Below are 14660 nucleotides of genomic sequence, written 5' to 3'. Positions count from 1 at the left end.
TATCAGATTGGAGGGAGAGAGTATGGAGGAGGTGAATGTATTCAGATATTTAGGAGTGGAAGTGTCAGCAGATGGGTCTATGAAGGATGAGGTGAATCATAGAACTGATGAGAGGAAAAGGGTGAGTGATGCACTTAAGAGTCTGTGGAGACAAATAACTTTGTCCATGAAAGCAAAGAGGGGAATGTATGAGAGTACAGTTGTACCAACACTCTTGTATGGGTGTGAAGCATGGGTGATGAATGTTGTAATGAGGAGGAGGCTGGAGACAGTGATGTCATATCTGAGAGCAATGTGTGGTGTGAATATAATGCAGAGAATTCATAGTTTGGAAATTAGAAGGTGTGGGATTACCAAAACTATTATCCAGAGGGCTGAGGAGGGGTTATTGAGGTGGTTTGGACACGTAGAGAGAATGGAACAAAACAGAATGACTTCGAGAGTGTATAAATCTGTAGTGGAGGGAAGGTAGGGTAGGGGTCGGCCTAGGAAGGGTTGGAGGGAAGGGGTAAAAGAGGTTTTGTGTGTGAGGGGCTTGGACTTCCAGCAAGCATGTGTGAGCGTATTTGATAGGAGTGAATGGAGACAAATGGTTTTTAATACTTGAAGTGCTGTTGGAGTGTGAGCAAAGTAACATTTATGAAGGGATTCAGGGAAACCGACAGGCCAGACTTGAGTCCTGGAGATGGGAAGAACAGTGTCTACACTCTGAAGGAGGGGTGTTAATGTTGCAGTTTTATAACTGTAGTGTAAAGCACCCCTCTGGCAAGACAGTGATGGAGTGAATGATGATGGAAGTATTTCTTTTTTGGGCCACCCTGCCTTGGTGGGAATCGGCCGATGTGTTAAAAAAAAAAAAGTAATGAGTGTACCTTATATGCATTTTATTGCTCTAGGGCTCTTTAAATGTTGAAGTATATTACGTGTGGGTGGGGTGGGGTGGCTTGGCTGGCTACCATACCTACCACACCTAACTTCTTACAATAAACACTACTCACTTCTCACCCTACATTAAGACTACCAATATTTTGAGGTAAGTAATGAGTGTACTGTGTATATTTTACTTTTTATTATTTTTTAATGCCTTGTTCTATCGCTTACTTAATATATGTTAGTGTAAACGTATTATCTGACATTTATAAGTGGAAACAAATGGTGTTCTGCTTTCTGGCGATGTCCACTTTCCAGCAGTAGCCTGGAACCTAACCTGCTGTATAAGTGGAGCCCTACTGTATGGTACACTACTGAATAAACATTTAAAAATGTAACAGAAATGTTATAAATGGTGCAAAAATTACATTAAAACAACATCAAAGATATTTGACAAAAACCCACAGCCATGACAATATGCTCCTCACTTAGCAACAAATTCGTTTACCAATGTGGACTTAGGAAGAAAACTCCATCGTTATGTGAGGAGAGGCTGTACTGTATTTTTTATATACAGTGGAACCCCAGATTAATTCATCATCTGAATAAATAATATTCGGAATAAGTAACAGTTTTTTGTGAACGTCACTGAATTCGGTAAAAGGCATTCATGTCAGGGCCTGAGCGGCTTCGACACTCCATGTACAGCCAGTGTGCCATTGTTTACCAGTGAGTAAGGACGATCCCATGCATTCATATGATACATTTTGCATTATTCCATTTTTTTTAGTGCTTGTAACGGCTAAATAAGCCACCATGGGCCCAAAGAAAGCTTCTAGTGCCAGCCAGCCCTTTCATAAAGGGCTGAGAGGGGAGAATGTGCCTTTTTCAGTGATCCTGTAATATGTACAATATTAAAGCAACAGGAGTCTATAAAGGCTTTAGTGCCAGCCAGCAATAAAGTGTAGCAAGTCAGTTAAGCGATTAATCGACAGAAAAAGGACAGCACAAAACTGACTCCTCCATTGTTGTTGGAGGTATAGAGGGCTACTGACTAACACCGCCTCTGCTGCCGCTTTCACCACCACTATGTAAGGCTTATCTTTCAGTGGCCCTTATACACCCAACAACAAACACACCACTACTCGTGACATTCGTAATACCATATTTTATTCATTATAGAGTATATATCATGTTTCTATGCTATTAATATTGTTTATTATGTCATATTAGATGAATTGTGCTAGATAAACAAGCCATAGAGCTGATATTAGTGTCATATTGAAGGACTATTTTGTCCTGTCTCCCAACACAATTCCTAACATACACCAGAAACAGACCTCTCTGGAACACTTTTTTGAGCGACAGGGGTCCAGTGACTCTCAAGCTGGTCATAGTGGCATTAAAAAACAAAGGAGGGAAGTAACTCAGGATAAGGACTTGGTACTTGAAGTCTTTATGGAACGGGATTCCCCTTCCAAACAATTGTAAACTCCTCCATCCTCTCCCCTCCTCCAGTCTTCCATACATCACCTTGTCTTCAATAAAGTTAAGTGTGATGTTATTATTGTTTTATTCTTCATGTATCATTGTTTTCTGTGTAGGTAAATGTATATTTCATGTAGAAAACATTTTTTTAATAGTTTTGGGTGTCTGAAACGGATTAATTGGATTTCCATTATTTCTTATGGGGAAAATTAATTCGGAATACGTCAGATTCGGGATAAGTCACTCTCTCTGGAACAGATTAATTACGTAACCCGGGGGTCCATTGTACTATTTCAAAACTGTAATTCTTCTTTACCGAACTTATTAAAGCCACATAGCATAAACTACACATAAAAGAGAGGAGCTTACAACGACATTTTGGTCCGACTTGGAACAAAACGTTGTCGTAAGCTCCTCTCTTCTATGTGCGGGTTATTTGTGTATCCTTCCAGTCACGGTATTGTGCCTTTTTTTGTTATCTAGCATAAACTAGTTGGTTATTCAATTTTCTTGTATTCACTGTAACTCACCTAATGACCATATGTACAATGAGTGCATTGTTATTGCTTTATGAATCTTAAGTTAGTCTTAAGTTTGCCCGAAATGCCCTGCATATAAAGGGGCTTTTGGCACGTTCACCAAACTGATACACTCCTTTGTACAAATATCTGTTATGTTAAAATAAAATTTGTTATTGTTACTGTTACTTTTATGAAGGCCTCCAATGAAAAGTTTTGATTATTCACATTTTTCTCATAGTGTCAATCTGTCAGTGGTGGGCATAGTTCTGCTAATTTGCTAACCACTAATTAGCAGAACTAACTTTTTGTTTAGCAGATTAGCATTTCTGCTAACTTCAAAAAACATTAATGGACCAATTAGCTTTTGCTAAATGAAGTTCTGCTAACTTTGAATCCACTAAAAAAAATTCATACATTGTTGGTAGTTGGAAAGCAATCCCTTTTCAATGGTGCACGTGTTGGTTCCTCTCTCTTGTGGGTGTTTCGCCAACAGTCAGTCAGGCACGCTATTGGCTGACTACATGTAAACGTGACTTGTCAATGCAGCAGCAGCAGCAGCATCTGAGCAGCAATGTTATAGTCTTACAGTGTCAGCGACCACCTGGGTGCATTGTTACTTATCATTATGAACAGGGGGAACGTTTCTGTTCCACCTGAAGGTGTTGTTGAGGAGTCTGCAGCAGCTGTGGATGAAGCAGAGGTCGCTCAGGCCTCTGCTTCATGCTATGCATTTTGTACAGTAAATAAAGTATATGTTGGATTTAAAGTGATGTTTGATTTCATTTGTTCATTTATCTATTTGTGTGTACCTGTATGACTGTATCGCTGGAGCAGCAATAAGTTGGCCTCAAAGTTTCAACTCTAAGTATGATTTTCAACTACTTGTTTGTAGTTTATTGGGTTCAAAATCTAAATTAAGTTAAATGCAATCATGAACAGAAACAGAATAAAATGAATGAATACAATGAGTAACTGGAACTAATGAAGAGAACAGTCAAATAAGCTAACTCAATCTGCTCATGTGCTATGAGGCTTCAGTATAGCAACAAGTGTGTCCTTGTCAGTCACTCGTGTTACATCACAAAATTAAGCAATCGCTATTTTCGCACTAGCAGCACTTGATCATCCTATGACCTTGGCATTCTATATCTTATTAGGAAGTTCCCCAGGTCTGGTCTAAAAGTCTTAAAAGTAAAAGATCAAAAAACTAAACAGAATCTGAATTCATGTGAAAAAATTAGCGGCTAGTGTTAGCTTCCACTAATTTTTTCACTCGTTTAGCAGTTTAGTGTTAGCAGAGCTAATTTTTAGTTAGTGGATTAGTGGTTAGCAAAGCTAACCACTGGTTGGTTAGCTGGTTGGTTAAATTGCAGTGGTTAGCTTTGCTAACCACTGCAATCTGTTTTGGCCTCATGAAAAGTACCACAGGACTCTTTTTCTTAACTGTCTCATTGTATTTCAATGCCTAAATCTTCTTCTCTCTCAAAAAGTCTATAAGTACCAATAATTGTTAACCTACAAACAAAATTTAGTGGTATTTGAAGACTCAGGAACTTGACTCCCATGAAGTTAGAGTTCATACTATAAAGGAAGACAAAATAAGACTAACTAGACTGTAAGTGACGAGTTAGTGGTGTGTTGTGTGAAAACGTGCACAAAGTAATTTTAAAATTAGATTTGTTACTAAGAAAAAAAGTTTACTTTACCTTTGAACCATTATGCTGTAGAGTTGTGGAGTGATATTCAAATCATTTCCTATGGCTAACTTCCAGACTTTTCCTCTCACACACGAGGGAAGACCTTGCCACCACAACTCACGGCATTTTTTATGAGTGTGCCTGAAGAAAATGTTAAGCAAGAGTACACAATATACAAAATTATATGGAGAATTGTATTTTTTTACTTTTTTTTCACAGTTTTACAAAATAAATTTTTTATACTATACATGTACAGTGCAACCTCTACTTAGGAGTTTAATCCATTCCATGACCTTGCTCACATCTGGAGTTGCTGGTTTGCAGTCAATTTTCCTAATTTAAATTAACTGAAATGCAATTAATCCATTCCGGGACACAGGAGGCACGACAAGATACTTCAATATTTCGCTAGTACCATCTATACGGCTTATTAATCTATCACATTCATCAAATATGACATATTAAACAATATAAATAACACAGAAACCTGATACATGCATATACTCTAGAATGAATAAAACATGTCATTATGTGATAAGTGGAGGCGGCCACAACCACTCCTGCATTGTTGTGGCAATCACTGCCATCTAGTGATGGCTTTTTGAAGTCATCTATTATTAAAATTATTATTATATAGTACATTATTATTATACATATTATTTTATTATTAATAATATTATTATATTATATGATACTATTATTATTATTATTATTATTATTATTATTATTATATAAATAATTTGTAATTTTTATTCACACAAAAAATAGAAGATTTACTGTTTTGCAGACTACTGCATTATTGTAATAATTGTATAAATAATGTCAACCCATTCATGACTGCATACTGGAATGGACATTGTTTACTCTTGAACATCGCCAAAGAATCAAACATTTCTGCTAATTTGAGCTCAGTTTCGAGGTACTTTTCGTTGTGAAATCAATCAAAATCATATCTATTTCTTTAATATATCTTCCATTCTATCAAATGGTTGAGAAGTGAACTCCGTTATTTATGGTCTGATTTCTTTCATTTTTGGTGTACGTTAAGAAACATCTTTCCATCATACATTGCCCAAGTTTCAATAAGATAGTGCAACAAACAACTGAGATCCAATTCCCTAGATCAAAAGCAAGAGCCCCTCACCAGCGTCAAGGACCCTCCCTTGAGGCCCGCTCGCATCTGGAAATTTCACTCGCATCTGGAAGCAAAACATTTACCAAGCGACTGCTCATATCTGGGAAAACTCGCACATGGATGCACTCGTAATTAGAGATTCCACTGTATTTTTCATATTGCTGCATTCAGGATTAGAAAAACATGTTTAAATTCAAATATTAGATAAAACTTTGCAAGGGTTTATATACTTTTTGGTGTTTAAAATGTGCACAGTGTTACTAGCTCACCATTATCTGCTTTGTGAAAAACCAATTATATCCACCAAACTATTTGGTGTAGAATAAATTTAAGTATCAAATATTTATGATTTAACCCTTTCAGGGTCCAGAGGTCAAATTTCAAAGTGTGCACCAGGGTCCAAGAATTTAAAAAAAAAAAATTATTTTTTCTTATGAAATGGTAGAGAATCTTTTTCTGAAGGTAATATAACAAAAAGTATGAAATTTGATGGAAAATTGACGAAATTATGCTCTTGCAAATTTTGATGTGTCAGTGACATTTACACATCAGCAATTTTACAGACTTTGACTCCCATTTTAGGCCAATTACATTATTCCAGTCGACCAAATTCTTAGCTATTTCACTAGTATTACATCTATTCTATCGATTGAGCACAAGAAATTGCCAAGTCAACTGTTTCAACTACAAAATAAAGTTATTGGAAATTGGTAATTTGGCCAATTTAATGCAAAGTTCAAAATACATACAGTGGTACCCCAAGTTTCAAACTGCTCCGAACTCAACCAGTTATGTAAGTGAATTATTGGAAGTGCTTTTGTAAGTGTATTTTTGGGGGTCTGAAATGGATTAATTTAATTTACATTATTCCTTATGGGAACAAATTCGTTTGGTATCAGCACTTCAACAACCTTCTGGAATGAAGAAAGTTTGAAACTCAAAATTTCAAAATAGGGCCTAGAATAAAAAATGCAGACATTCCTGGCACTAAACTAACATTTCCTCTATTCATTAGTTATGTTTTCAGGCTTTACAAATAAATTCCATTTTGATTTTTTATTCATAATGAATTTTTATTCAAACCAAAAAATAGAAGATTTACTGTTTTGTAATTTTATTTTTTATTATCACACTGGCCGATTCCCACCAAGGCAGGGTGGCCCGAAAAAGAAAAACTTTCACCATCATTCACTCCATCACTGTCTTGCCAGAAGGGTGCTTTACACTACAGTTTTTAAACTGCAACATTAACACCCCTCCTTCAGAGTGCAGGCACTGTACTTCCCATCTCCAGGACTCAAGTCCGGCCTGCCGGTTTCCCTGAACCCCTTCATAAATGTTACTTTGCTCACACTCCAACAGCACGTAAAGTATTAAAAACCATTTGTCTCCATTCACTCCTATCAAACACGCTCACACATGCCTGTTGGAAGTCCAAGCCCCTCGCACACAAAACCTCCTTTACCCCCTCCCTCCAACCTTTCCTAGGCCGACCCCTACCCCGCCTTCCTTCCACTACAGACTGATACACTCTTGAAGTTATTCTGTTTCACTCCATTCTCTCCACATGTCCGAACCACCTCAACAACCCTTCCTCAGCCCTCTGGACAACAGTTTTGGTAATCCCGCACCTCCTCCTAACTTCCAAACTACGAATTCTCTGCATTATATTCACACCACACATTGCTCTCAGACATGACATCTCCACTGCCTCCAGCCTTCTCCTCGCTGCAACATTCATCACCCATGCTTCACACCCATATAAGAGCGTTGGTAAAACTATACTCTCATACATTCCCCTCTTTGCCTCCAAGGACAAAGTTCTTTGTCTCCACAGACTCCTAAGTGCACCACTCACCCTTTTCCCCTCATCAATTCTATGATTCACCCCATCTTTAATAGACCCATCCGCTGACACGTCCACTCCCAAATATCTGAATACATTCACCTCCTCCATACTCTCTCCCTCCAATCTGATATCCAATCTTTCATCACCTAATCTTTTTGTTATCCTCATAACCTTACTCTTTCCTGTATTCACTTTCAATTTTCTTCTTTTGCACACCCTACCAAATTCATCCACCAATCTCTGCAACTTCTCTTCAGAATCTCCCAAGAGCACAGTGTCATCAGTGTCTACCAACCTATCCTCAAAACCTTACTCTTTCCTGTATTCACTTTCAATTTTCTTCTTTTGCACACCCTACCAAATTCATCCACCAATCTCTGCAACTTCTCTTCAGAATCTCCCAAGAGCACAGTGTCATCAGCAAAGAGCAACTGTGACAACTCCCACTTTATGTGTGATTCTTTATCTTTTAACTCCACGCCTCTTGCCAAGACCCTCGCATTTACTTCTCTTACAACCCCATCTATAAATATATTAAACAACCACGGTGACATCACACATCCTTGTCTAAGGCCTACTTTTACTGGGAAATAATTTCCCTCTTTCCTACATACTCTAACTTGAGCCTCACTATCCTCGTAAAAACTCTTCACTGCTTTCAGTAACCTACCTCCTACACCATACACCTGCAACATCTGCCACATTGCCCCCCTATCCACCCTGTCATACGCCTTTTCCAAATCCATAAATGCCACAAAGACCTCTTTAGCCTTATCTAAATACTGTTCACTTATATGTTTCACTGTAAACACCTGGTCCACACACCCCCTACCTTTCCTAAAGCCTCCTTGTTCATCTGCTATTCTATTCTCCGTCTTACTCTTAATTCTTTCAATAATAACTCTACCATACACTTTGCCAGGTATACTCAACAGACTTATCCCCCTATAATTTTTGCACTCTCTTTTATCCCCTTTGCCTTTATACAAAGGAACTATGCATGCTCTCTGCCAATCCCTAGGTACCTTACCCTCTTCCATACATTTATTAAATAATTGCACCAACCACTCCAAAACCATATCCCCACCTGCTTTTAACATTTCTATCTTTATCCCATCAATCCCGGCTGCCTTACCCCCTTTCATTTTACCTACTGCCTCACGAACTTCCCCCACACTCACAACTGGCTGTTCCTCACTCCTACAAGATGTTGTTCCTCCTTGCCCTATACACGAAATCACAGGTTCCCTATCTTCATCAACATTTAACAATTCCTCAAAATATTCCCTCCATCTTCCCAATACCTCTAACTCTCCATTTAATAACTCTCCTCTCCTATTTTTAACTGACAAATCCATTTGTTCTCTAGGCTTTCTTAACTTGTTAATCTCACTCCAAAACTTTTTCTTATTTTCAACAAAATTTGTTGATAACATCAAACCCACTCTCTCATTTGCTCTCTTTTTACATTGCTTCACCACTCTCTTAACCTCTCTCTTTTTCTCCATATACTCTTCCCTCCTTGCATCACTTCTACTTTGTAAAAACTTCTCATATGCTAACTTTTTCTCCCTTACTACTCTCTTCACATCATCATTCCACCAATCGCTCCTCTTCCCTCCCGCACCCACTTTCCTGTAACCACAAACTTCTGCTGAACACTCTAACACTACATTTTTAAACCTACCCCATACCTCTTTGACCCCATTGCCTATGCTCTCATTAGCCCATCTATCCTCCAATAGCTGTTTATATCTTACCCTAACTGCCTCCTCTTTTAGTTTATAAACCTTCACCTCTCTCTTCCCTGATGCTTCTATTCTCCTTGTATCCCATCTACCTTTTACTCTCAGTGTAGCTACAACTAGAAAGTGATCTGATATATCTGTGGCCCCTCTATAAACATGTACATCCTGAAGTCTACTCAACAGTCTTTTATCTACCAATACATAATCCAACAAACTACTGTCATTTCGCCCTACATCATATCTTGTATACTTATTTATCCTCTTTTTCTTAAAATATGTATTACCTATAACTAAACCCCTTTCTATACAAAGTTCAATCAAAGGGCTCCCATTATCATTTACACCTGGCACCCCAAACTTACCTACCACACCCTCTTTAAAAGTTTCTCCTACTTTAGCATTCAGGTCCCCTACCACAATTACTCTTTCACTTGGTTCAAAGGCTCCTATACATTCACTTAACATCTCCCAAAATCTTTCTCTCTCTCCTCTGCATTCCTCTCTTCTCCAGGTGCATACACGCTTATTATGACCCACTTCTCGCATCCAACCTTTACTTTAATCCACATAATTCTTGAATTTACACATTCATATTCTCTTTTCTCCTCCCATAACTGATCATTCAACATTACTGCTACCCCTTCCTTTGCTCTAACTCTCTCAGATACTCCAGATTTAATCCCATTTATTTCCCCCCACCGAAACTCCCCTACCCCCTTCAGCTTTGTTTCGCTTAGGGCCAGGACATCCAACTTCTTTTCATTCATAACATCAGCAATCATCTGTTTCTTGTCATCCGCACTACATCCACGCACATTTAAGCATCCCAGTTTTATAAAGTTTTTTTCTTCTTCTCTTTTTTAGTAAAGGTCTACAGCAGAAGGGGTTACTAGCCCATTGCTCCCGGCATTTTAGTCGCCTCATACGACACGCATGGCTTATGGAGGAAAGATTCTTTTCCACTTCCCCATGGACAATAGAAGAAAAAAAAGAGGAACAATAATTGTATAAATAATATCATCACATTTGTGAATGTATATTAGACCCACCAGCTGGTGTGTTTTAGATAAGAACATAAGAACATAAGAACGAAGGAACACTGCAGCAGGCCTACTGGCCCATGCGAGGCAGGTCCAAGTCTCCTACCGGCTTAAGCCAATGCACCCAACCTAGTCAGGTCAGGTCACATTGACTTAAGGGAGGAACACGGCAACCGACCTGGTAGCACAAGCTATCAGGTCTAACTCACACCCACCCACATCTACTCATGTATTTATCCAACCTATTTTTAAAGCTACACAACGTTCTGGCCTCTATAATGGTACTTGGGAGTTTGTTCCACTCATCCACAACTCTATAACCAAACCAGTACTTTCCTATATCCTTCCTGAATCTGAATTTTTCCAACTTAAAACCATTGCTGCGAGTCCTGTCTAGGCTAGATATTTTCAGCACACTATTTACATCCCCTTTATTTATTCCTGTCTTCCATTTATACACCTCAATCATATCCCCCCTAATTCTACGTCTTTCTAGAGAGTGCAGTTTCAGGGCCCTTAGTCTATCCTCATAGGGAAGGTTTCTGATACATGGGATCAACTTTGTCATCCTCCTTTGTACATTTTCCAGAGAATTTATATCCATTCTGTAATACGGTGACCAAAACTGTGCAGCATAATCTAAATGAGGCCTAACCAAGGATGTATAGAGTTGAAGAACAACCTGAGGACTCCTATTATTTATGCTTCTTGATATGAAGCCAAGGATTCTATTAGCTTTATTGCAAACACTTATGCACTGTTGTCTTGGTTTCAGATTACTGCTAACCAGAACTCCTAAATCTTTTTCGCAATCCGTAATATTAAGATCTACATTATTTAGTTTATATGTGGCATGGTTATTGTCCTGTCCAACATTTAGAACTTTGCATTTGTCTATATTAAACTGCATCTGCCACTTCTCCGACCACTGCATCAGTCTATTCAAATCTTCCTGGAGTGCTTGAATGTCCTCGTCAGAATGAATTCGACGGCCTATTTTGGTGTCATCGGCAAACTTGCCGATGTCGCTCTTTATGCCCTCATCTATGTCGTTTATGTAGATTGTGAACAGCAGGGGGCCCAACACTGACCCCTGTGGAACACCGCTCGTGACGCTTCCCCACTCTGATTTCTCCCCATTTATGCAAACTCTCTGCTGCCTATTTGTCAACCATGCCTCTATCCAGGAAAAAATTTCTCCTCCTATTCCATGTGCTTTAATTTTCCTCAATAGTCTCTGATGTGGGACCCTGTCAAAAGCCTTACTGAAGTCCATATACACAATATCATATTCATTACCATGATCTACCTCCTCAAATACCTTAGTGAAAAAAGTTAATAAATTCGTAAGGCAGGAACGCCCCTTTGTAAAACCATGCTGAGATTCGTTGATTAATTTATGCTTTTCAAGGTGGCTACGAACTGCCTCGGCAATTATTGATTCCATAAATTTTCCCACTATGGAGGTTAGGCTTATTGGTCTATAGTTCGAAGCTAAGGACCTGTCACCTGTTTTGAAAATAGGTATCACATTTGCCATTTTCCACTTATCTGGCACCATGCCAGTTTGTAGTGATATGTTGAAAAGATTAGCCAAAGGTGTGCTAAGCTCCTCTTTACATTCCTTTAGAACCCTTGCATACAGTTCATCAGGGCCTGGGGATTTGTTAGGTTTTAATTTATCTATTTGCCTAAGGACCATGTCACTTGTGACCCTAATCGTGCACAGTTTATTATCGTCCTGTTCTACATAATTTATCATTACTGGAATATCGCTGGTATCCTCCTGTGTAAAAACTGAGAGGAAGTATGTGTTAAAAATTCTACACATTTCCTTATCACTGTCAGTGAGCTGACCCGAGGAACTTATGAGTGGGCCTATCTTGTCCCTGATCTTACTTCTGTATACCTGAAAGAATCCTTTTGGGTTAGTCTTCGATTCTCTTGCAACTTTAACCTCATAATCTCTTTTTTCTTTTCTAATTCCCTTTTTTATTTCTCTCTTTAACTGAATATATCGATTTCTTAATTGCCCCTCTCCTCTTTTGATTTGCCTATATATGCCTCTCTTTTGACCAATCAGATATTTTAATCTATTGTTCATCCATTTAGGATCATTTTTGTTTGATCTGATTTCCCTATTTGGAACATAATTTGACTAAGCAGCTAGAACTATGCCCTGGAAAGCATCATATCGGCAACCATCACCACCTACCTGACCCTTAGTCAGGTCATTCCAGTTCAGCCCACCTAAGTAATTTTTCAGTCCTATGAAATCAGCCAAGCGAAAGTCAGGGACGGAGACTTGATTGCCATTATTAGGGGAATTCCATGATATATTAAAACTGAGTGATTTGTGATCACTTTCCCGAAGCTCATCATTAACCTCAAGATCATTAATTAGTGTTTCCCTACTGGCAAGAACCAAGTCAAGGAGGTTATTTCCCCTAGTTGGCTCTGTCACAAACTGTTTTAAAAAACAATCCTGGATCGTATCAATAAAGTCACCTGACTCTAAATTTCCTGTCAAATTGCTCCAGTCAATCTGTCTATAGTTGATATCTCCCATTAGCACAACATTTTCGTATGTAGATGCCTTACGAATTTCGTCCCATAGAAGTTTACTGCACTCCCTATCAAGATTTGGGGCCCTGTAAATCACACCCAAAATTAGTTTTTCTCGGCCCTCAAGATGTGTGAGGTCATTTGTTTACTCTTGAACATCGGCAAAAATTTAACATTTCTGCTACTTTGAGCTCAGTTTCAAGCCATTTTCATTACTAAAACCAATCAAAATCATCTCTATTTCTGTAATATACCTTCTGTTCTATCAAATGAGACCAAGAAATAGCAAATACATATATAAAAAACATAAAAAAAAAGCACTGCAAATTCGCTGTTTTAATCAAAAATTACGGTCTCAGTTTTTTTCTCTCATTATGCACTGTGTGCTGCAGGATTTGTTTTAGGTGGTGCACACATACCACATAGATGTATTCTCTCATATTTAGGCCCAAATTTACCACTCACAGCTTATCAGAGTAAGCTGAGCTCATGCCATAGATCTACGGTTTGGACCCTCAAGTAAAAGCCGTAGAACTACGGCACGGACCCTGAAAGGGTTAATAAGCTGTAGTTTTTTTAACACATCAGCCGTCTTCCACTTAGACCGGGTGACCTAAAAAGAAAAGCTTTCATTTTTCATTTTACATTTAGTAACATATAGAGGAGAAAGGGTTACAGCCCAGGACCATTATTATATTAGCACCATTATTATATTAGCACAGGGGTATACATAATCCCTTGTAATGACTGCAACAAATTATACGTATACGGGGCGAAACATCAAGAGACCTCCAAACACGTATTTCAGAACACCAATACGCAAGCAGGACTGACGATACAAGGAATGCCTGTATACATCATCGCAATTCACACAACCATTTAATTAACTACAGAAACTCAAGACTTATCACCACAGAAGACAACATTCAATACTGAAGAATCCTGGAATCATCGCTTATCTCTACAACCAACAATTTCAACCAGAACAATGGCTTCTATAACATAGCTGAACCACTTGCCAAGAAACTTCTTCATTGCTATCCCACATAAGAACATAGAACACTTCAGAAGGTCTGCTCACAACTTATCCAATACCCCTTCCAAGCTACCCAAGATTTTAGACTCTATAACCCCACCCGGTAGATCATCAGATGCATCATTCTCCACCTGACCTCAACATTCTGAACCTGACTATAAATACTCACGTACCTTCCACCCCAGGTAGATCTGTTTGTGACTTGAAAAAGCCCACTGTGTGGGCGAAACGTCGTCAATAAAGGATAACATTAAACTGCATGTGTGTTTATGTTTCCATATTAGCACTGTCCAGGACCAATCAAAACACACTATTCTGTCATATTAAAAGACCATAGTTATCTCACAAGCTATCCACATTTTCCCTCTTTTAGCCTTGTTGTTGAATCAATCTTTGTTCACAACATTACTATGATGAATCTTAATCTTAGTTTTGTTTCTGTTGATTCTTGCATTTGTCAGTACAGTGGAACCTCAGTATGCGACCTTAATTCATTCCACAAGGCTGTTCGAGTACTGCTCAGTTTGAGTATCAAACGAGTTCTTCCCAACCAATTTTCAGTTTGGCTGGCTGTTATCACTAATCATCCTAGGCCCCATGGTGACTTATTTATACAAAAAAAAAAAAAAAAAAAAAAAAAAAAAAAAAAAAAAAAAAAAAAAAAATGCGAAGAAACATGAAATAGTTTACAGCGAAGTTCTGGCAGGTCTT

At 38.4% G+C, this 14660-nt stretch overlaps 1 protein-coding gene across 1 annotated transcript in view; it reads right to left on the bottom strand.

The window, feature by feature from the left end:
• The window catches only part of LOC128703844 (TBC1 domain family member 14), a 104297-nt gene that overhangs the window by 80277 nt on the left and 9360 nt on the right, over window positions 1-14660 (bottom strand). The window contains exon 2 of the mRNA XM_070103779.1: window positions 4586-4717. Coding sequence (XP_069959880.1) covers window positions 4586-4717 — 132 coding nt within the window. The remainder of the gene's footprint in view (window positions 1-4585; window positions 4718-14660) is intronic.

This window comes from Cherax quadricarinatus, chromosome 87 (assembly GCF_038502225.1).
Source record: "Cherax quadricarinatus isolate ZL_2023a chromosome 87, ASM3850222v1, whole genome shotgun sequence".
Classification (NCBI taxonomy): domain Eukaryota; kingdom Metazoa; phylum Arthropoda; class Malacostraca; order Decapoda; family Parastacidae; genus Cherax; species Cherax quadricarinatus.
The sequence above is the reverse complement of the archived record's forward strand: the minus strand, read 5'-3'. Positions and strand labels throughout refer to the sequence as shown.